Genomic DNA, 24,904 nt, shown 5'->3' on the forward strand with positions numbered 1-24,904 from the left:
TCTGATGGAGAGCTTCATCTTTCCACAAACATGGTCAAGAAGCTGGCAGAGGCTGGTTTGTCTCATGTTACACTACAATCTCTGTACGAGAAACTCAACATTAACGGTCTCAATGTTGTACTGGCATTGGCGCCACCTTCAAAATCAACTTGTCATCATATATCCAATTCCGCAAGAGAATTCTCTCCGGAATGTTCTTACATTTCCAACTGCCGTAACGGTAAGCAGTCTGAGTCTCAAATGATGACTTATTTTTTAGGAATGTGTAAAATCACGAAACAATGTGAATTCATCTTCAGGATGTACGATTTTTTCCGCGCTGAGGACATCCACCGATTAAGCGCGGACACGGACTCATCCTCGCGAAAGTGAGCCCTGGAGTCAGCGGTATCGTTTAAAGCGCGTGACCGGATATAAAAGTGTGAGCTGAAATTGTAAAATCCGGAAATAAAGCTTGCTAAGTTGATGAACTAGTATCTCGAAAATTAGTTCGGTGACCTACCCTGATTTTTTGTGTAGAAATTATTTTCATCATTACGCATTCCTGAAGAAAATTTAAAAAAAAATTATCCAGTGGAAAGTTTTTTACATTTTAAAACAGCATTTTCCTATATGATTCAAGTTCTACTCGTTAGTTTTTTTTTATATCACGTATACAGATAGAGAATGTGATGATGTTAAATAAATTAAAAAAAAAAAAAAAAACTAGGTCACCGACTTGGTGTTTGTGATATCTTTCAAAAAATGAGTTTTAGAAGGTCTTTTAGCACTACTGTACTGTTGCCATGGCAACAGATGGTGCCTGACGAGCCCTCTTAAAAGATTGCCCTAACATAGTGTTAAGCATATGTCAAGTCATTATCCCGATGATAAGTTTGACAGTCATGATATCTTTTACTGATTGGCACTTGCTGTTAATTGTGGAAAACCCTTTCGAGCCTCCTTAAGTTAGATTTAGACGGATAAACTGTCGTTAAATACTAAAGCTACTAAACCTTAATGTAATCAAGGGGGAAAGTTTCTAAAGAAAATTTTTTTGCTGCCTCGGTGGGGGTAGTAAGGTAATTTGGTTTAGTTTGTCAACTAAATTCAAATTATAAACTGGCCATCGTAAAGAGTTTCAAAGCTGACGCTTCGAACGTTAGCCGAAGGGTCGAAAACGGTCGAAAACGTCAACTTTTTTAAAACTCTTTACAGTGGCCAATTTACAATTTCAACTTAGTTGATTAAACCAAATTGCCATACTATATAATAACATTATTGTTGCCATAATTATCAATTCTTTTATGTTTATCTCTATTAACATATTTTTCCTTTTCTTCTAAATTATTGAGAATTTTCCGATGCAGACCAATGCCGCCATTTGGAGTTTACACCTGAAAAAGCACTAGACGGCAAGCGTCTCGTAAACCACGTGATTCGCATCGTTGAAGTCATGACAATTAAGTTTTGTGAGAAGATGTGTTACATGGAGCCTGACTGTGTCAGCATTAATCTTGATAAACGAGGGGGTAGACATGGAGGGTACAAATGTGAATTGAATAATGTTACTCACGAAGGACACAAAAGTGAGCTGAAGAAAGAACAAAATTATTTTTATCATGCAGCTGAGGTAGGTGTTGGATCATCAGCAAATACTTATTTTCAGCGACGAAAATCTACTTCCTCAACCATAAGCGTTGAAATGATAGCTATAATTCTAATATTACTACAGATATTTTTACCGCTAGTGCTATCATTATGCCCCTCGTTTTCTGTCTTATTTTCATTGCCTGATCAAAATCTAAAATTTAAAGATGATTGATCACCCAACCTGTGACATCGATATTTCAACGTATGATATTAAGATTGTTAATACATTTTCTCCTTTTGGCTTCAAAGCGCTTGTGTTGATAACCCTTGCGATAACAATGCGACTTGTCAAAGTGGTTTTACCGACAAAGGATACCGCTGTTTGTGCACCACTGGATTCAAAGGTGCAGACTGTAAAAAAGGTAAATCTTGCCATGTCAAACCGCGGTCGTAGACTTGTTTGGGCTCAGAGTCTGAAGAATCTGAATGATTTTGATGTCTTTGAAATGAGTGAAACCTGGTTAAATTCAACTTGGAGCGACTGGACAATTGCTTCGAAGAATTATCAGATTCACCACTGTGATCAGAGTGACTCAAAAAGAGGTGGTGGGGTTACCGCTTATGTTCATCATCATCATCATCATCATCATCATCATCATCATAGTTTATTTAATAAAGCAGGTTGAGGGATAGGCAAGACATTACGTCCTGATGTGGACCTGCACCAATTAAACTATCAATTAATAAAAACCTAATTAGTGAATAAACCGAAAATGGGTATATAAATAATGACAATTGAAAGAAATAAATATTAATAACAATACAGAGTAAATGTTAAAAGTGGTTAAAGCTAACAGATTTGTTGAAAACGCTGCAGGAAGCTTTAGCAAAACTGATAGATTTCAGAATTCTCTTATTTTTCCTGAGTTTTCTCATGAAAGAAGTTAAGTTTGAACAGTTCTTGTTGTCTTCAGGAAGGAGGTTACAGGATAGTGCAGCTCTGTGCTTAAACGAAGATCTTCCCATTTCTGTTCTTGGTCTATGAACTTAACTTTTAAGGATTTTCTTAAGTCATAAGGAGTCTCGGATTTCACTATTGAGTTATTTAGAGGCTCGATGCTATTTCCGTGATAGATATTGTACGTAATAGTAACTAAAAGTCTGCTAATGTAAAATGAAACAATAGAGTTCCAGTGTGTAGCCTTGATGATGTCATCATTGTGGATGCTATGGGGTAGGTTGCAAATAATTCTAGTAGCTCTCAAATGAATTCGATCAATATCATCCGTCAAGGCTGAAGAACAAGACCCCCAGACTACAATGCCATACAAAACGCTAGGGATAATATTTTTATAATAAATGTTTTCTAAGGTTGGTATCGGTAAAAACTTTATCCGATTTAGTACTGCGACTTTGTTACTGAATAACTTACAAACGTTATTTATGTGCTCCTGCCATGATAGCTTGCTGTCAATTGTCATCCCAAGACATTTAGATGATGATTTGTACTCAATAAAGCTCAGTATTACCAAAGGCCGAACGTGGCAGGGGGCCAATAAAGTTCTGGCTAGAAATTATCAGCGCTTCAGATTTCGATTCGTTGGCGATTAATCTGTTAGATTGACACCAGGGGTACAGCTGGTCTAGTACAGACTGGAGTGTTAAGACGATATCGTCCATGTGGTTTCCAATTGTAAAATAGTGGTGTCATCGGCAAACATAAATAATTCACCACTAGTTATTGATTCTGGAAGATCGTTTACAAATATTGAAAATAATTTGGGCCCTAGTATTGAGCCTTGGGGAACTCCATGTGTGATGGTTTTGGGCTCGGACTGATATCCTAATATTTGGAAAAATTGCTTACGTGCAGACATGTAACCGGTAAGCCACGAAAGCAGTTCGCCAGATATCCCAATGGCCTTTAGCTTCTCTAGAAGGATGGTATGGTTCACTGTGTTGAATGCTTTTCGAAAGTCAATAAAAAGCACGCCCACTTTCAGGCCCTTGTCTAGCGCATTTTTCCAGGTCTCTTTTAGGTGAAGTAAGAGGCTTTCAGTTGAATAATTTTTCCGAAAACCCCACTGTCTATGAGATAACAAGCCTTGTGTGTCCAAATGGTTGTTGAGGGCATCACTGACAATGTCTTCTAAGATTCTCCCAGGGATACTGGGGAGGGAGATAGGTCTGTAGTTGTTCACTTCTGTTGGTGAGCCTTTCTTAAATATGGGGTTAACACGTGATAATTTCCAGCTTGAAGGGAAAGATGCATCACATATAATCTTCCTGAAGATTGGTAAAAGACCGTGGATAACGGGGTCACCAATCATGGAGAGGACCCTGGGGGATACTTGGTCTGGACCAGTAGCCTTCTTGGGGTTAGGAGCTTTAATTAGTTTCTTTTTTACCAGTTCCCAGCTCATGTCAGTTTTGTCCCTGGTAGGAGTGACTCTAGTGATAAAGGTGTTTATAGTTGACAAGTTCAAAGGATCAAGTTGCTTAGTGAGATCTTTGCTGACATTCACAAAAAAAGTCATTAGAATACTCTGTCTTCTCTAAGTCATGGGTCATTATCTCCTCGTTGTGATCACAGATTGGACCGATGTTTTTAACTTTATGTTTCCTCAAGACTCGGTTGGTCAATTTCCAAAATTCATTAGAATCATTAGCTTCATTGAATATTTTTTGCCAATAATCAGCTTCAGCACTCCTTAGTAGCTTCTTAGCCTCATATCGCTTCTGTTTGTAGAGACTCCATATTTCGGGGTCGCCTGATGACTTTGCCTTTTTAAAGAGCTTGTATCTTTTTTTCATTTCTTTCCTGATGGAGGTGTTGATCGAAGGAAGAGACTTATCTCTTATTTTAGCATCTCGTGGGGGTAGGTGGTGATGTAGGATTTCACGGTACAGACATTGCCAAGCGTTTACACTGTCATCGATGTCGTCGAATAAACTAGTTATATGCCAGGAAGCCCGGTGGAAGTCACTCCTAAGTTGCCTTGTGTCTAGCGATTTATAATCCTTGTTGGGATAACTTTGGGTTTTGCATTACCTCTTGCAACTTTGAAGACTGCGAATAATAGGTGGTGGTCAGAGATGCCCAGGTCGATGGAGCCAGAGGTTTGGATTTTTGAGGGTTGACAAGTGATCACGAGGTCAATAAGTGACTTGGAGTTGGCACTAATACGGGTGGGCTGTTGATAATGTTTTTTTTAGTCCACAGCTACATAGAATCCCTCGTAGGAGTTTTCCATATTCGGATTCCCTATTGTTAGGTTTGTGCAACACATCAGAGTTGAAGTCACCAACAAGGATTACATTTTTTCTTTTCAGCCAGATATTAGCAATCAGGTCTCTGAAAGAGTCGAAAAAGGAGGAGTCATCAGGTGGTCTGTAGACACAGCCAACAAGGAAGGATTGGGATCTCATGGTGATGTTCAGCCATGATGCTTCTAAATTTGGTCTTTCCCAAGAAACAGAAGAGTATACAGTAAGATCTTCTTTAAAATATATCAGAACACCACCTCCACAGGAACCACGATCCCTTCTCACAAATTTATATCCAGAAATTCTGATCCATTCGTGTGACACGCTTGAGTTAAGATGGGTCTCAGTAATACCAAGAAGGTCAAACTTGATCTCATACAAGAGGTGCTGGACCTCATACAGCTTGTTTATAAGGCCATTGATGTTGAGATGACCAATCTTAAGGTTCTCATCGCCAACTGTTTGTTTAAGAACGAGAAAAGGATCTTCCTGGGATTCTGTAAGCTTGATTTCGTTTACATTCGAGGTAGCAGTTGTAAGTGGGGATTCATTTCGGGAGGTATTTGCAGTAATCTCAGTGGATTGTTAGCAGCGAAGACAAGACCACTCGAACATTGTCAGGCGTTGCAAGTTTTTGCAATCGTTAGGCTTGATGTTACCGCATCGGATATGGCACCATTTTTCACATTGGTCACAAATCATGGCTCTGTGGTTGCAAGCGACGGTCTTCAAACAAACAGAGCACTTTGGAGGAATGGAGTTCGGACCAGGATTGAGGGAAAAATCGCCGCTTCTAAGGAGACGACTTTGTTGAAAACTTGTTTCGGAGTTGGCATAGTAGTATGTCCTCGAACCAAGATATCTTCCACCATATGGGGCGGAAACAAAATTGCGGACGTGCTCACACGTTGGGAAAGGCTGCAATTTCGGTGCAAAATTTTCTCTAGGAGACACAAAAATTCTGAGCTGGAAAGCCGAGTCGCTTAGAGAGCGGTTCCAAACTGAGTTTTGACCAGAGTAAGACAGAAAGCAGAACAAATTCAGCAAAAGTACGGGGACGCCAAATACACGTCTGACCGTCATTACACCGCTGACCAAAAAAAGGTGTCGTCGAGTTCGATTCTTGGATTTATCCATTGAACTCAAACATCTCTGCCTGGAAATAAAACAACATCGATCGGTCCCAACGATTTTATTCATTGTTATTTACCGCCCACTGAACTCAAGTCCTGATTTCTACATATTTCTTGACGAATGAATCGACACTCCTATGAGCAGGTATAACAAAGTAATTGCGGTTGTTGAACATCGACTCACTAGCAGTAAATGGGTCTTGTAGGTTATCTAAAATTATTCAGGACGCAGGAATGAAACAGATCGTCTCTTCTTCAACTCCTACAAGGATTACTCGATGTTCGGCCGCGTTGCTAGATTATGTTTCGCATCCATGGCGGATCATCGAAACCCTAGTCCCGATATATGGACTGAGTGATCACTATCCAGTCTGCTTTGTACACAAGTTTCGCGGCCTTAAATCCCCCAAACTGCATCACGATACCATCAAATATCGAAGCTTTAATAATTCTGACAAATAAATTTTTATTTACGATCTAGATACCGGTCCATGGTCAGTGCTTGATATATCCCAAGATGTTAACGACAAGTTGGACACCTGGGAGCTGAATTTCAATAATGTAATCAACCAGCACGCACCCATTGTCGAGAAAAGAGTAAAGCGGAAAATGTTGCCACCTTGGATAAAAAGCTCCCCCATTAATTGTATCCGAACCAGAGATAAGTTCAAGAAACGTGCGAAAACTAATGTCCTAGCGAACACCATGTATAAGAAGCTAAGGAAGCAAGTTGTCAAAATGGTCGCCAACGCAAAATCGGCCCATATGAGAAGTGAAATCACTGAAAATATGCGCAACCCCAAAAAACTCTGGAAAACTCTTAAACATGCAGTATCAACACATTCGATTCCTTCAACGCCCTCTTTCATTGAAATGGATGGCCAAGAAATAAGAGACCCACTTTCCATGGCTGATGCTTTTAACTATCAATCATTTCACCAACATACAGCGGGCTGCAAACCTGGCTCAGGTCACAGTCAACGAACAGGTACTTGCTAACATAGAGGCTAGCATTTTACACTTTATCAATGCTCGCATAGATGCTTCTACGCAGTTTGATATCCACCTCATGACCACTCAACAAGTTGAAGAATATACAAAGCGCCTAGGAGGAAACAAAGCCACAGGCCTGGATGGGATTGGAATTAAAATTCTAAAACTAGCACTACCGGCGATATCTAATTGTTTAACCAATATCTACAATTCTCGCATCAGTAAAACCGTTTTCCGGATCATAAATTCAAAAAAGCAAGGCTAACTCCTGTCTACAAGAAAGACTCACCTCATGACAGGAACAACTGTAGGTTGTCAGTCCTGCCAGTTATCTCCAAACCTCTTGAAAGATATATTGCGTCGTGCTACTTAAAATACCTGTGCCACAATAACCTTCTATACAGCAAACAGTCTGCTTATCGTTCAAATCATTCATGCGAAACTGCGCGTGTTGAACCTCACAGACAACTGGCTGAAGGCTATGGATAAAAAAAAGTTTGTTGGGTCGATATTTTTGGATCTGAGCAAAGCCTTCTACTTAGTAAGTCACGACATTCTACTATCTAAAATCGCTAAATACCCCGCTAGTGAACCAACCTTGAGATGGTTCAAATCGTATTTATGCGATCGAACTCAAACATGCACTATTTCTGGATCACTATCTAACCCTCTCACGTTGCCACAAGGCGTTCCACAAGGATCAATTTTGGGGTCCCCTCCTCTTTTCACTTTATATTAACGACTTACCTCTCTGCCTATCCACTTCTGACGCTGAAATATATGCTGATGATGCAATGCTATGGACTTCCGATCGCTCCATTGATCATATCCAATAGAATTTGCAAGTCAGCCTAAACAATGCTACCAGTTGATTCAAGTTAAACAAAATGGTACCTAACACAAAAGAAGACAAAACACCTACTCATAACTAAACGAGAGAAATTGAAATACGCTAACAACCCAACCTTAGATCTTTACTTAAATGGCAACAGAAGAAGCCAAAGATGAAAAACTCTCAGGCGTCAAGATCGCCAAGCGCATTAGCTGGCACAACCACATCGAATATTTAATTGGGAAGCTGAAGTCTAGAATCTATTTGCTAAAATGGGCGAATGGCTACCTTGACCTCCACTGCAGAAAATTGTTATTAAATGCGCTTAATAAGCCTGTCTTTGAGTATTGCTGTTCGGTTTGGGGTAACGCCCCTAACGATCAACTGCTGAGAATACTTAGAGTTCAGAAACGTTGTAGTAGGCTAATATTACATGCTAGTTTCCACGATAACTCGGTTCAAATGTTCAAGAAACCACAGTGAATGCCCATTGATGATGTAATATGTATGAAGAAATTGTGCAGTGTTCAAAATTGTGAACGGAGAGCGTCCGCATTATTTTACAAGCTATAGATCTTATGTAAAAAACACCCATTCTTATAATGCGCCAGCTTCTTTTCACGATCATCTGGCCGTGCCGAAATGTTGCTCCAACGCAGGCCTTCGAACATTTCATGCGAGTGCCACTAATGGAACCGTCTGGACGACAAATCTAAAACTATCAGAGATGAAAGCAACGTTGAGAATCTCTTAGTGCACAAAAATTAAAAAGTAATTCAGATCGCGAACATTTTACTATCTATAGAACGATTTGAATATATTTATGTGCGTGCTGTTCTTCAGTATTAATCTAGTTTTTATAATTCTTTTAACACAGCGCACAATGTAAACTACTGGGTTACCAGTAATTATGTTAGCTATTAAAGTTTATTTATTTATTTATCTCTTGGTTAGAGAGCTGCTCCAATATTGTAAGACTATCATGTCGGATCCCACGCAAGTGTCAATTTGTTTTTTACATTTTATTTTTACATTCGCAATGATGACGATCTAATTTGCAGGTGTCGATGAGTGTGCTGCAGGAGCACAAGAATGCAGTAAACATGCTGTTTGCAACAATACTGAAAGTTCCTACAGCTGTTCGTGTAAATCGGGATATTCTGGAGATGGAAGGACATGCAAAGGTGAACTAGACCAGAACCCTAATTATCTTGACGAACAAAGGAATAAAAGTTAAAGAAAAAAACGTGTTCAACCCTATAAATGATCAAATTAATCACGTGATTAGGGATTTTCCTTGCTAAGTCAGTTGCCTTGAATTCTACAGATTTAAACAAGTGTGCCGACGGAACAGCCAACTAAAGTGCTGAAGAAACTAAATAAAAAATATATTCAACCCTATAATGTAGTAACGTGCCTAGTGGGTTTTCCTTACTAAATCGGGTGCTTTGAGTTTACAGATATAAATGAGTGTGCCATTAGAAAATCCAATTGTAGTGTTGATGCTCTGTGCAACATTGTCAAGGAATCGCATCGCTGCAAATGCAAACCAGGATTTACTGGAGATGAAAGGACTTGCAAAGGTAATTAAAACGCAGCTTAGTTTCAGAGGCTAATCTTAATCAATTAAATAGGGTCTGGTGAGTAATGTCTAATTCTCATCAACTAAATACATCAAATCGTACAATAATCAATCCCCGTAACTGGCTCGATGGCCCTATTGGTTAGAGAGCTGCTGAAACATTTGCAAGATTACCTGTCGGATTCTTCTTTGGGCTCAATTCGTTTTACACACTTTATTTTCACATCTGCAATGATGACCATCTAATAAAAGGAGAGTATCTTCAGACTTTGATAACCAACGTGGGTCTCCATTCGTTGTTCATACTCTGCTTTTAAATCTGCGTTAATTTCTAAAGTTAACTGCATTGATGAGATTCTTGCTAATGAAGAGCTTTTTCAGATATGAACGAGTGTGCTTCAGGAACACAAAACTGCAGTGCTGATGCAGTGTGCAACAGTACCAAGGGATCGTACAACTGTACATGCAAACCAGGATACTACGGAGATGGAAATATCTGCCGTTCTGGTAATATTTTTCCTGCGGTATTTCTTAGTTTCTTGAAATGCTTCTGTTTAGACATCATTTATGAGACGTTCTTTTCTGTAAACTGGTAAAAAATAAAGAAACAAACCAACAAAAACAGAACAATAACAAACAAAAAAAGAAAAAAAATATGGAAAAATTCGATAAAAGCCTTGTTAGGAACTATTGAGAAAACAAATTAAAAAGACGCTCGAAGGGTTTGTAAACGCTGCCCTGCGTAAATAGCGGCCTTCTGGTGTGCATTTGAAACTTCAAGTGGTGTGAGAACGAACGGTGAAGCTGTGAGTTGTTTGGACGCATCTTAAATTCTCGGCTCCGTTGCTTCCAGTTTCATCGTACGCATTAGACACCACCGACACCACGAAAACACGAGGAACTAAGCCGCAATAGCTTTGATCTTCTTTGCATGGTGAGTATCTGGAACAATCACAAAGCGTACTAAAGTGAAACCAATACAATTGTGGGTTACTTTCGGCCCTCAATTGGAATCGCTACATGGAGAATTTCAAAGCTATCATAGATGAATGAAGTCGATAACTTTCGTACTAAGCTAGGGACTATTCTTCCTTCTAATCGGTGACCAGTCACACTTTTTAACTTGGATTTGAACGTTATATATTTCTCTTCTACATATAAACGTTGCTCTTAAAAAAAAAATGTTTTTTCTTTCTAAAGGCTTTTTCGCTGTTGATATACCTTTTTTTTTCCCAGCTTTGACATTTAAGGAAATTTTCGACCGCAATGTGTAAGTCAGTAATTAATTAATTTAAAGACAAAAACAAAGCCGAACAGAACTATAGAGGGAATACATTAAAATAATATAACAGTACTGATAATTCGAAAAGGAAGAAGGGCAAGGAAAGCTCTGAAAATGAAGATAATGAGAATTATAACCTTGATAATAATATAATCTTCCACACTTGAATCTCGTTTCGGAGGAATTAGAAAGTACTTTGTATCATTTACTGAATATATAGCTATAGAGGCTATGGCCTTCATCAAATTTCAGCTGTATCTCTCCTATTAAAGAAATACTTTATTAAATAGATCCAAAAAGAGTGGCGAGGTCACCCTGCTCCTAGACTCAAAGCCAATTTCTGTTTTCTTTCACCTGGGAGACTTTGGATGCGGAGATGGGGGATGGACGCCGGTCATGTAGATCAATGGTAATAAGGTATGAATTTATTGGCTAAGAAATTCATTGTGGATAAAGGTCAATGCAAAGATGCGAGAAAGGGGATAGGCAAAATGGCAGCTGTTTTCCTGAAAAAGGTCAAGCGTCGCTTGCTTATCTTCACTGAATAGGAGCCTGAAACAGGCTATTACTGTTATTTCATTAATTAAAAATTAAGAAAAAATTAATTACGTATGATGCACGATCCTCGCAGTAGATAGCGCTATTTAAGCAATAGCGAAAATCAGACCTTAAAAAAAAAAATAATAATTAATACCGCACTTCAAAATATATGAACTTCATATATTTCATTGTATCTGGTCTATCACTTTCACGGGTTTATTACGAATCAACTTAACGGCCTGCTCCCAGTTGGCTTGTTAGCTCAATTGGTAGAGCGCTGCACTAGTATCGCAGAGGTCAGTGGTTCGAATCCCGTACAGGCCTGATTTTTTTCAGGTCTGATTTTCGCCATTGCTTAAAGAGCGCTATCTACTGCGAGGATCGTGCATCATACGTATCTAACACCGCAGTTCAAAATATATGAACTTCATATATTTCATTGTATCTAAAAAATTAATTATTTGTTATAAATTTCAGAGTACATTCCATTACGATTCCCAATTTTGGAGGAACAGAAGTTCTTACAACCTTCCAGGAGGCAAAGCTGGCTTTGACTTTCAAGAGACAAAGTTACCAACCTACTGGGACACATCCTTCTCCAACATCTGTCTCGGTATGAAGATCGGCAATCAGCTCAGATTCATTGTCATCAACAAGCATGCCGAGTCTCTACACTCACTCATCGCTGATGGAAAAAAACGCACCATCTCACTTGGTCGTAAAAAGTGGAAGACACTGATTGGCTTACAGACCTCCTTGCAGCCCCACTGCAACATGGAAGGATTCAACGTGGTTGGAGAGGAACCTCATCAATCCAAATCAAGAATCGGAATCACTGCTAACCAGCAGAATGACTGCTCTTCTTGTGACTCCAGGATTGGTTTTGGTGCAGGACGTCTGCATGATGGCTCCAATACTTGTGGAAACGAGGCAACGCGCGAGCCTGATAATGGAGACAAGCACATCAAAGCCATGGGGTACATCCTGGTGCAGTGACGAGGGACACTGCTAAATTCCAAACTCTTAAATTAAAAACATCATGAATAAGGACAATGTAGTGTTGGGACTTACCAGCTGATTAAATTATGGATTCAGAAAAGTTTCCATAATCAAATAGTTAATCTTCAGTTGAGTACTAGTACATTTGCTGTATTGGTAATTTTCCAAGAAACAAAGAAATTGAATAATAATAAAATTATAATGCAACAGCAAACATCAGAGAATATGAAATTTCAAAAGCACCGGGACAGGAATGACATTTTAAAGGAAAATTCCCTTTCGAAAAGAAGTTTATGAAGGTTTCGCTTCATTGCAAGTTCCCTACATACCTCCTTTGCCAGATTGGTCCCTTAGTTCAATATGCAGTTGACAGCGAAACCAGAACCAAGGTCGATCAACATGCAAATGTTAAGGCGTGTTTATCAACCACGAGTGATGCCATGCCGCAATATTACTCTTATCTGACATCTTCACTTCATTAATTCAAACAAAGTGTTCTACTGTTTTTTGGCTTAAGGAGGCTCGAAAGGGTTTTCCACAATTAATAGCAAGTGCCAATCAGTAAAAGATATCAGGACTGTCAAACTTATCATCAGGATAATGACTTGACATATGCATAACACTATGTTAGGGCAATCTGTTAAGGGGGTTCGTCTGGCATTATCTGTTGCCATGGCAACAGCACAGTGGTGCTAAAAGACCTTCTAAAACTCAGTTTTTGAAAGATATCCCGCAAAACCAAATCGGTGACCTAATTTTTTTTTTCAAATTTCTTAAACATCATCACATTCTCTACCAGTATACGTGATATTAAAAAAAACTATCTAATAGAAATTGAATCATTTAGGAAAATGCTGTTTTAAAATGTAAAAAAATTTCCATCAGATAATTTTTTTTTTAATTTTCTTCAGGAACGCGTAATGATAAAATTAATTTATACACCAAAAATCAGGGTAGATCACCGAACTAATTTCGAGATATTAGTTCATCAACTTAACAAGCTTTATTTCCGGTTTTTGCAATTTCAGCTCACACTTTTATATCTGGTCACGCGCTTTAAACGATACCGCTGACTCAAGGGCTCATTTTCGCGAGGATGAGTCTGTGTCCGCGCGATTAATCGACGGATGGCTTCAGCGCGGAAAAAATCGTTCATCCTGAAGATGGATTCACTCAGACTGCTTAACGTTACGACAGTTAGAAATGAACTCCGGAGATAAACTCCGGAGAGAATTCTCTAGCGGAATTCGATTTATGATGACAAGTTGATTTTGCAGATGGCGCCAATGCCAGTACTCCATTGAGGCCATTAATGTTGAGTTTCTCGTACAGAGATTGTTGTGTGACATGAGACAAACCAGCATCTGTCAGCTTCTGGACCATGTTTGTCGAAAGATGAAGCTTTCCATCGAACGTCTGGATGGTATCTTGTCAATGTTCCGAGAAGATGGCTTGATCGAAGGCCTCATTCGGCGATGCACATTTACGATGATTGACCGAAATAATTGTTTATGTGCAATTTGAAGTGGAAGAGTGAAAACAATTTGGAGTGAAAATATTTGCTGTGACGTCTTCCAGAATGTCATGAGCGTCAAACTCAGCGGAAATTAGGGTTTCATATACATCAGCAATTTCGTGAATTTCTATAATTTGCGAGGTACTAGAGGTATGAACAAGCCTTGGCTTCATTTTTCTTTTTTTTTCTTTGCCACTGTCATAACTGTGAACTTTCATTATTCCGTTTTAAATGGAAAACAAAACAAATTTTGCAATCCTTTCTTAGCAAATGCGAGTTTGCATTTTCGTAGGTGTTATTAAAAGTTTATCAAGGGAAATATCAACGAATTTCCTCACAAGTTTAAGATGAATATTTTATTTTGATTTTACCGTCTGTGGTTGAATTAGAATTAAAGTCTCATCTTTAATTATGGCAACGTTTACACCTCTCCATTTCCGTTAATAAAACTGTCACTGTTTACAATTCTGGATCCAACAATGATTTCATTTTCCTTTTCATCTTCCAGTGAGTTGTTTAGGAAAGTTTTCGGTCATCTCATTTTATTAGGAATCAAATTCAATGTGAAACAAATCGTAGCACTCAGAGGTATCCATTTAAATTTTTCGCGGAACAAAGTAAGATCTACCGAATTCACTCAACGCGACTTTATTGATGGGGTGTCGACTTCTCCATCCTCCTTTCGCTCGTTAAATAAAATTTTTTTGACAACTTTAGGCAAGAATCCTGCCATCCAAACATTTTCCTACCAGCTTTCAAGAAGTAAGCTTTCCATTTTTGTTTCTCAAACAACCACTTCCGCTGGAAACAATAGAGGTGCCGGCAATTTTGAAATGCTCATGGTGGCCATGTTTGTTTACGACTCTCTCTCGGATCTGATAACGCGCGCCATCGCTTATTTCTCTCGCGAAGAATTAGCTTGCGTGTATCTTGGAATCCATTCTCCGCGCCGTCGAAAAAACCCTTTCGAGCCTCCTGAAGAAATTTATTTTCAAGGGAGTAGAATTTTTACTTTATTTTGAGTGAAAAAGTGAGAGTCTTAAGAGCTTGGGACAACTTTGTTGAAGGGTAAATACGTGAAGCTTAATCACTATTCTGTCTTGAAACCGATGGTCTTTGTCAACGTAATTATTTCATTAACCTTTGTCAGTGGCATGGAGGCAATCGCGACAAACAAATGATCTCGCACAAGATGATTTGAACATGGAAAGCTACTGGTACGCTTATCGAGCGGTGTGTATGAGTGTATTAGTATGAGTCTGAGAGTTTAAACTTGTCTCTAAGTCAAAGCAGACATAGAGGTCGCAGTTTCCCTTTTGAAACCTGTATCAGCCCAGCAAAGGTTTCGTGGTGACCAAATGAGGCAGAAAGTAAACTGGTGATCCCTCACTTTTTAAATTAGCCCGTTAAAAAATTCGAAACACTGATCTAGATCAATGACAAATTCGTTAGCCCAAAGGACAGCCCTCAATTTATTTATCGCAATCATTAACGTTTTACTCATTTTATATCAAAGTATATGGATCCATAGTCCATTATAACATAGCTCTGCAAAAGCGCGCGCTCTGATTGGCCTTTATTCTCGGTCCATTTTCCCGTGGGTTGTGCTCAGACGTCACTTTCTTTTGCTTGAGGTGAGTAATAAATAGCAGCAATTTTAGAGAGTGTGTTTCAGCGATTTAGCGATAATAAAATTCTGTACAAGCGTTCAATGTGAAGTTTTTCCGACGTGGGAAGCTGTTTAAATGCTTCCTGCAAAACTGTGCTTGTGAGTTATACAAAATGTCTTTCCTATAATCCTCAGTTATCTATTCTTCTACTGTACTAAATAAAGAAAGTAACAGAGATCAATTCTTTTGAGCCATTCACGAGTTGAATTTCAGCCTGGTGCTCTGAGAAAACTAAACAAATACCGCTCGCAGACATGACGATTGGTCAGCTGGACAACAACCTAAGGCGATTTTATGCCGAAGCACGAACTCAGAAAGGGGAGCCATACAGTAAATCCACCTTGCTTGAATTTAGACACGAAATTGAAAGATATCTCAACTCGTCTCCCTACAACAAAGGGCTCCAACTAGCAAGTGACCCGATATTTTTTAGGTCAAACCAAATGTTAGGCGCGCAACTTGTCAATTTAAAACGAAGCGGAAAGTAAAACGTAACTCACAATCCTGCCATTGAAAAAGAGCATTTCAAACAGCTCTAAACTGGTGATGTTTTTTCGCCTTCCTTCCCGCTCTCGCTTTTGAGAAATGTCTGGTTCCATATCGTTCTTTTCTCTTTCTGGAGAGGCCTTGGGGGACAGAGAGATCTAACAACCAAAAGCTTCAATTTTGGCGTCGATGCAGCCGGGCGAAAATTCTCAGCCATGGCCCATGATGAAGCTTCGAAGAATTATCCCGGTAAAAGGAAGCTAGAATGTACGAAACTGTAGACCAATACTGACGACAGCTACAAGACTCTAAAGCTCTACCTTGAAAAGACAAACCCAAAATGCAATGCGTTTTTCCGGTATCCAAAGGCAAATCTCAGCCCTGAAGAAGACGTGTAGTTCGAGCAACGGCCATTAGGCGTCTAAACGTTGGAAAACATGATGAAACAAATCAGCAAAGCGGCTGGGCTGTCCAAAATATACACAAAACACACCATCAGAGCGATGGCCATAACTCTGTTGTCCAATGTTGGCGTCCTAAATCGCCATATCATGTCTACTGATTTCTGGCCATCGAAACGAGCAGTCTCTTGCCAAATACAACGACTGAAAAAATTGGTGTTCGACAAAACCTACCAAAATATTGGCATAGCTGGGTCCCTTTTTGGCACCCATGGTTACGCCATAGGTTTGTTTGCAAAAGTTTTCCCCGAATGAAAAAAAAATCGAGTGTGAGCACTAGTTCAGTTGAGTGTTTTAGATTTAGGTGTTTAGATAAAAAAAAAAAAATGTTTGAGGGGCAGAAGACCTTCGCAACTAGGAATGACAGTATAGAGATATGTAATGTCCATGTTGAAAACAAGCTTGTCTTGGGCAAGGAAATTAAAGTCGCGAAAAATTTGAGCCATTAAGCTCGATAGTTTAGAGCATAAGCTCACTTGCAGCGCTTCCTGTTTTCTAGTTTAACAATCTCGATCCTAATTAACCTAAGATTACCGTAATTTTCACCATGCCAGTTTGTCACATGATGTAAAACTCTAGGCTGACAATACAAGTTTTTGAAATGTTCCTAGCGAGCCGTCGTAAAAGGTACTACAAGGCGGAGGAAAATTTTGGGCCCAATAAGCGGCAAAATAGGTATAGCATATTTCAATACATTAAAGTCAGGTGCAGCGGCAGTAGTATTTATATTTTCCGTCAGTTTCTTGCTAAGCATATGGAAATCGATTTTCAAATTTAAACTGTTGTTATGTCAGTACGATCAACCATCGAGAATCTTACTAAGTAAGATAAATAATCCATTTTTTACCAAAGAATTGAATACCTGCTGGGAAAGTGACTTAAAATATTATGTTTAAACAAAGAACGATAAGGTAACCTCCAGGTCTCATTGGTCAAAAGAAAGTCAGGAGGTTTTTACCATAAGGAAAAAAAATTACTTTTTGCATCCATTTGCACATATTTCGTGAAGTCGGTCTCAGAAAGCGGTCTGAGATATGAAGAATTCGATTTCTATCGTTGTTCTGTTTCTGTGGTATTTCATGATATCTGCTTCTGTCTCATCGCAAGGTCAGTTTTACCATTACTCATTTCTGATGGGGGATGTTGAAGGGAAAGTAGTCCTTCTAAATAAGAGTTACTGTTTAACACCTGCTATCTGATTGAAAGAGGTTTTGTTATTCACCCACACAATAGAAATTATTTTAAAGATACCTTAACACTTTTTAAACTTTTTTAAACTGCTTAAACAAGAAACTCTGGGTGAGTGGATGATGAGTGGGCACATGGTTGGGTAAGTGTTTGGGCATTTCTTTCGCAGTGAATCGCGAATTTTTTTTTTTTTGGTAGATTGGTTCTTTATTACCGAGCTAGTAATTCAGGCGTTTCTTTTGTAATACTTTCTACCTATCTATCCAGCTCTTTATCCATCTCTTCATTTATGTATTTGGATTCTTATATGTGGAAAGTTTACATTTGTAAATATCGTCGTCTACATGCAAGATTTTATTGTTAGCTGCCCGCTGGAGTGGTTATTGTGCCTAGTAAAGTCAGATATTAGCTCAGTTTTGATCAAAATTTTGTCAAACAAATAACTAGAGAATATCAAGAAAATTACCTCTCATGGCAGATGTGTAGCATTAGGGTACTAATTTAAATGGCTAGAAGAACCGTAATATTATACAAGAAAGCTCTCTTGTAATATGAATTATTTGCAAAAGTTACTTCTGTCTTGATCCGGATAATTCGTAAATTTCTTCAACAATTCAGTTTACTCCACTCATTAAAACTAAGAAGTTGCATTTTGATTGGGAAAAAATATTTCTCTTATTTTTTTTTTGGAATTTCGAAGCAAATATCTTACTTGAACATTTGCATTTTCTGTGGAAATTCATTGCCATCTGCAAGTTTCTTGCAATAGGCAGAAGAACGGTTACTTGTTACCGAGAAATTAAAATGGCAGGTAAATGTTTATCTATATTACCATTGTTTTCCTTTTCTCAATTTCTAAGACTTGTCTAACCAATGTCGAAAGTTAGAGTTTATAATGGAAAAAGCATGGTGTTTTTACCAATTTGATGTCTCATGACAGATCAATAATCAGGGCAGGTGAAAGCTTCCGGTTGAAACTATTTATAGAAGATGAATAATAGTATTGTTGATCGCATGATAGAGTTAAAAAGTCGAGAAAATTACCTTGTTATAAATTGTAGTCAATGGATAGCAAGAAAAACATGGAGACTTCGACTTTTATCTGTTTTTTTGTTACTGTTAAGCGTTATCATGTCTATCTTTGCCACATCACAAGGTTTGTTTCAACATCGCTCATTCGCTCCATAATCACACCAGGCCTGTACCCATTGTAGTTGTTTAGGGACATGTCTTAGTTTTTCATCCTCAGCATGATAAAAAAAAATATTTTTGGCTGTGGCTTAGCATATAAACCGTCATTTTGAAAAGCCAGTTCTCTCAATCCCTTAACTAAGAAAATTGCATGGGGATGAAGGAGTTAATGTATGACTGGGTTTGCAGTTTACATTAGTAATTACATAAGTAATGCCAGTTTATGCGGAGGAATTGCAAATGTTCTCGATAATCTCAAGTTCCCTTGATATATTCGACTTTATCCGTTCATAGCGATGTGGATTTGTATAACAAGAGCTGAGGGTTCATATCTGTTATAATTTTTTCATAATTCGTGAGAAGGTGGTATTCTCTAAATCTTACGATTTGATTGGTTCCGAGAGCGGGCAGTAATATCCCATCCGGCCCGCTCTCAGTGGGCGATATCCGTTTCGTGTTGAGTCGCTTTGCACAGCATCTCTTGCTTCATCCAAAATTTTCATAAATATATACTGTTTTACTGGCTGGGAAGCATTTTTAAGAAAAGACTTCGGTCGCGACGTTTAGCCGATAAACAACATTAATCCTTTCTCTTCTCTCTCTCTCTCAAATCTCATTGGTTTTTCCGCTAAAATTTATTTCGAATTAAACTTTTTACTACTAAATTTTTTTTCAAAAAGATTGATACGCGGCCTAAAAACAATTGTAATTTTATAATCTTTCTCCAAACGTAACTCAGAAAGATAAAACGAAAGGTCCTTCCAGTTAACAATTTCATTGATAGTGAGAATCTCATTCATTTGTATAGGTAATCGTATGGGGCCAAGTAAAATTAAAGATTAATATCACTTGTGTTTTCGGAAGTTGTTGAAATTGCCCGAGTCGCGCTGCAACGAGGGCAATTTCTGGAACTTCCGAAAACACAAGTGATATTAATCCTTAATTTTACGAGGAACCATGTGATTACTTGTTTATAATATAAGGGGCAAAATGTTTTCTTACTGATCTCGCGCAAAAGGGGACGCCATTGTTACAAAACAAACAGAAGTTTCTTTACCTTGGCAGCCGTTGCTAAGCGTTTTTCAGCCAATAATTTTCAAGTAATTTTGCCCGGGGTAATTACAAAAATTAAGAAAAAATGCCCTCTGTCTTGAGCAATCACAATTCAGTAATTTTGCCCCTTGTATGATAAAATTAATATCCAATTCCTCCAAGACCATTCGTTCGTTGGCGAGGTTTTGAGATCTTCCTTAATCAAGGTATCACAGAGGAAAAATTAGCGTTTTCATCAAACTGAAAATCATTCGCGCTATACCTATAAAAGCATAAATTTTCTTGAAGCTTAATAAACACTGATTAAATTAGAGGAGGAAAGAGGTCAGGCAGAGGAAGGAGAGCTACACTGTAAACGCAAACGCAAGTGCAATGCTACGCGAATGATTATGGACGGTCGGCAATATCATTCGCGAGCTAACTCCCACGGCAGCTTCGATAGATATAGACCCTGGCCATTGAATCTCTCTGAGTCTAGTAGGAGCCCCTATCACTATCGGTGAACAATATTTCCACTTCGATGCAAACTGCGATGAAATTTTCCTTTTACCGGAGCAGCAAAAGGGACTCGTCGCTTTTGGATGTCATAACAACTTGAAAACATCACTTCAATTACAAAGACACTCTCTCTATATATCTAGTTTTCGGAAAGAACTAATGTAAGTGTATTTGAAAACGAATGAGCGATTTTAGAACTGTTCAAAACTCTACAACGTACATTGAAAATCAAGACTGGTTGTGAAATCGTTAACTAGATGATCGCGCGCCTTTCGTTTTACTCTCAAATTAATTTAATTTAATTTAATTTTTTCTTTATATCTCCTGAAGTAAGGAATATATCAAAATAAAATTTCAGAAGATGATAAATCCTTATTTTTTGTATTAGGCATTAAATTTTCAGGAAATTGAAACAAACATTTTTTCCCTCCGTGATACCTTAAATGCAATTCTGCTTATTCTTTGAAAGTCCCTTGAATTTGGACATTTCTAACATAAAACTCACCGATGCATCAAATACCCTTTTGTCTAGCTAGAAAAAGCCTCTCAGATGACTTCAGATTTTCGGCGGAAGAAAGATCAAGGTTTACACTCGCCTCTGCAGAAAACAAACAAGCAGACTCTCATAACTCCAAACAAACATTTGAATTCACCAACAATTTCTAGCAATTTGTTCATCTTTCGGAAATTCGGTTTTAGAAAGCAATCTGGGCCAAGATGAATTCACAGGATGTCTGCGTCTGTCTTATCGCAAGGTTGACTTTACCATCACTCATTTCTGAGCGGGGACAGTGAGGGGAATGTAGTCATTCTTTAATAATCAAGGTTGCCTGTTTAACACCTGAACGTTTTTAAAAGATGTCTTCTTTTTATCTTTACATAGGAATTCATTTTAAATTAGTGAAGCACTATTTAAAACTACTTTAAACAGCTTCACCTCTTAAACTTTGAAAAGATGGCCGCCTTGATCCATATGTCGGTCACAGTAACTGCAAGTAGAGACAATTCTCCATGAAAGTTTAGAAACGTCACGCATTTCCAATTCTTTTTTCCTAATAAGTGAAATTTTGCTAGGAGCCTATTTTTTCCAAAAGTACCTTCAATCTTAACCAATAGATGCAGAAATTACAGCACCCGACGATATACCAGAAACTTCGTCACAGATATCCAGACAAAGTCTACTCTCCTTAGACAAGTTCCACCATCTCAATGTACCTAAAATTGAAGAAATTATGGTATACGACGACTTTGAATGCACTTTTAAATGCCTTCACCACCCTCTGTGTGTCTCCGTGAACCTGGCCACTGAAGGGCAACTGTGGTGTGAGTTACTGTCAACTGATAAATACAGCAATCCTAACGAATATAAAGTCAACAAGAATTCGTATCACTATTACTTTGAGGTAAGAAGCTATTTTTATCATCAGCTCTGAGACTCTCTCTACTACATATGAGCCAACTCTGGGGGGCAGTAATCTTGAAAAACGACCAAATACGCTTCGTCGAGGTCATAACAATTATTTTTTGTTGAAATATGTGTATGGAACTCGACTATGTCAGAGTTCACCTTGATAAACGATTTAGTCAACACCGTGGGTACAATTGTGAATTCAGTAACGTTACTCACGAAGGACAGAAACTCGATCTCAAAGAGGATGAAAGGGAATTTTATCATGCGTCTGTGGTAGGTGTTACTTCATCAGCAGACGACTAGTCTCGGTGAAGTACCACTTTCATAATGTTCAGCGTTGAGATGATTGCTTTAACTTTGTTATCACTGACATTTATTTTTTGATCATCATCACTTTTTTTGTTTAAGTGCCCCATGTTTTCTAATTCCTTTTTTTTTTTAATTTGAATTGCTCTGATTAAAAGTTAGAGACTTAATTTAGAAAATAATGATCCCCCATCTTGTAACATTGATATTTCAAAGTATGATTTTAAGATCGTTATTATTTTTTCTCTTCTTGGCTTCAGAGCGCTTGTGCTGATAACCCTTGCAAAAACAATGGTACTTGTCAAAGCGGTTTTACCGACAAAAGATATCGCTGTTTGTGTACCACTGGATTCAAAGGTCCGAACTGTGAAAAAGGTAAACCTTTTCATGTGAAACCAGACGTAGGATTGTGTGGGCTCCATTTTTACATACAACTTCTTAAAGTGATAGTAAAAGTTTAGGTTCGGCATATTGTAAAATCTCACCATAACCATCTCACAACTGGCTTGATGGCCCTCTTGGTTAGAAAGCTGCTCCAAAATTGCAAAATATTCTTCCACAGGCGTCACAAGCTCGCGTATCGAGGAAAAGCGAAGGATCGTTTAATGAAAACGTCACGCGTGTTAACGCGTGTGACGCGGTGTTAAGTTACGCTAGCAACCGTTGAGTATTTGAATGCGTTATGAGGAATAGTATTTGGAACGAAATATGGTCCATTTAGAACACTAAATGTTCCGATATATGAACATCTTAGGTGTAAGATTCATCAAGCTTACTCACTCTTTGAGTGTCCGTTGTCGTTTCTGGCGATATCTGTTGCTTTGGGCTTTCTTTGCCATCACTGTTTTTCCTGTTATCAAGCGAGGTCAAGGCTGCTCATTACGATTTCGACCGTTGTCCACGCTGAGGCGAGAGAAAATCAGTCTGATCGGCAATTTTTTTACCCATAGCTTCTCAATACCAAAAATCTCCCCGCAGTGCGCTGAAAACGAGCGTTTTCTATCATCATTTCCAAGTTCGTTTCTTTCTGCCTGTGCCTTTGACTCAGACTAGACACGGCCGCGGAAGAGTTTACCGAGCACACAACTTACAATCTTTCTTACTCTATTTAAATTACAGTTTCAGCTTCGACGTGTAGGGAAATTTTCGACCGGAATGTGTAAGTCAATAATTCACAAACATAAAGCGAGAAAAAAACACAAACACTTAGAACAAGAAAATATGAAAGTAACAGTTCTGTGCTGAGGTAATTAATTAGTTTAGTTAGCCATTTGGCCAGTTAGTTTGTCCCCACGGCATAATTTTGACTTTCTTCTATATCAAAAAATGTAGCATAATAACCTTTATAATAATCTTCCACATCAGCTTCTCGCCTGCAAGGAATCGATAAGTGTTTCGTGACATCTAGTGAATATGCAGAAGCCATTGTCATTATAAAACTTCAGCTGTATCTCTCCTCATAATACGATAATGTATTCAATAGATTGAAAAAGAGTGGCGAGGTTGCCCTGCACTTAGACTCAAAGCCAATTTCTGTTTTCTGTCACATGGGAGACTTTGGGTGCGGAGATGGAGGATGGACGCCGGTTATGAAGATTAATGGCAATAAGGTAAAAATTTTACCAGCTAAGGAATTCAGTGTGGGTATAAGTCGGTGAAGAAAAGCGACAAAGGGGATAGACAAAATGGCGGCTGTTTTCCTGAAAAAAGGTCAAACGTCGCTCGCTTGACTGGGAGTCCGGAACAAGCTGTTACTGAAATTTTATTGAAATTGTTTTTTTCTTTGTTGTAAATTTTAGAGTACATTCCATTACGACTCGCATTTTTGGAGCGACAGGAATTCGTTCAATCTTGTAGGAGGTAAGACTGGATTTGACTTCCAAGAGACCAAGTTACCGACCTATTGGATCACGCCCTTCTCCAAGATCTGTCTCGGAATGAAGATCAGCAATCAGGACAGATTCATTGAAATCAACAAACAGGCCGGCTCTCTCCACTCACTCATCGCTGATGGGAAATACCGCAACACCTCACTGGGTAGTTCAACGTGGAAGTCGCTGATTGGTTCAGAGGCCTCCTTACAGCTCTACTGCAACAAGGAAGGATTCAATGTGGTGGGAGAAGACAACCTTCGTGGTGCCAAAGCAAGAATCGGTATCGCTGCTAACCAGCAGAATGACTGCTCTTCGTGTAACTCGCGAATTGGTTTTGGTACAGGAGGTTCACAAGATGACTCCAACACATGTGGCAATGAAGCAACACACTCGCCTGATAATGGAGACAAGCACATCAAAGCCATGGGGTACATCCTGGTGCAGTGACAGGGGACACAATTAACTTCCTAACTTTTAAGCCAAGAAACCATCATAAAGCAGAAAAATGTAGTGTGCTAAGTAAGGATTACCAACCAGTAGAAGAATAGGCTCCGTAAAACTGCCATAATTAAAGTAATTAATCTACAGTTGAGTAACAGTTCATGTGCTGTATTGGTGTGGTCGAAAGTAATATTTGAGGAAAGAAAGAGGTCGAATAATAAATTGCGATCTTTGAAATAAAAACTACAGTACAACATAAAATATCAGAAAATTTAAAAATTAAAAACGCCGCGGCTGGAATGACAGATTTCTTGTCGAAAATAGGTTTAAAAAGGGCATCGCCCCAATGCAAGTACTCCTCATGCCCCTTTGCAAGATTAGTGGCCCCCTAGGTTAAAAAAAGTTACCTCCACCTTTATCAGTTCGTCCCCATATGTTCCAACCCACAGCTTCACGGCATAACATTTTTCTTTTCTGCCGAAATGATAACTTATTTCGATCAACATGCAATTTACAGCAAAACCAGAACAATATTTGATCAACATACAGATGTTTAGGCGTGTTAATTGACGGTAAAATACTCTAATCTTTATCTGGTTTGAATATATA

The 24,904-nt window shown here is 38.6% G+C and overlaps 1 protein-coding gene and 1 pseudogene across 3 annotated transcripts; both read left to right on the forward strand.

Annotated features, from left to right (window-relative positions):
- Positions 1-1,402: 1,402 nt before the first annotated feature.
- LOC111337109 (uncharacterized) lies at positions 1,403-12,244 on the forward strand (annotated as a pseudogene).
- Positions 12,245-21,416: 9,172 nt separating this feature from the next.
- LOC148729085 (putative skeletal organic matrix protein 5) lies at positions 21,417-24,637 on the forward strand. Of its 3 annotated transcripts, XM_088725346.1 has the most exons (5): positions 21,417-21,666; positions 22,241-22,355; positions 23,100-23,139; positions 23,464-23,590; positions 23,780-24,637. In XM_088725346.1, the coding sequence occupies exons 1-5, from the start codon at positions 21,496-21,498 to the stop codon at positions 24,299-24,301; spliced, it is 975 nt and encodes a 324-aa protein (XP_088581472.1). In that variant the 5' UTR covers positions 21,417-21,495; the 3' UTR covers positions 24,302-24,637. The 3 variants fall into 3 exon arrangements, with proteins under 3 accessions (XP_088581472.1, XP_088581474.1, XP_088581473.1); XM_088725348.1 differs by lacking the exons at positions 21,417-21,666; positions 23,100-23,139 and having other exon boundaries at positions 22,236-22,355; XM_088725347.1 differs by lacking the exons at positions 21,417-21,666; positions 22,241-22,355; positions 23,100-23,139 and having other exon boundaries at positions 23,230-23,590.
- The last annotated feature ends 267 nt before the right edge of the window (positions 24,638-24,904 follow it).

This window comes from Stylophora pistillata, chromosome 6, assembly GCF_964205215.1.
Source record: "Stylophora pistillata chromosome 6, jaStyPist1.2, whole genome shotgun sequence".
Lineage (NCBI taxonomy): Eukaryota > Metazoa > Cnidaria > Anthozoa > Scleractinia > Pocilloporidae > Stylophora > Stylophora pistillata.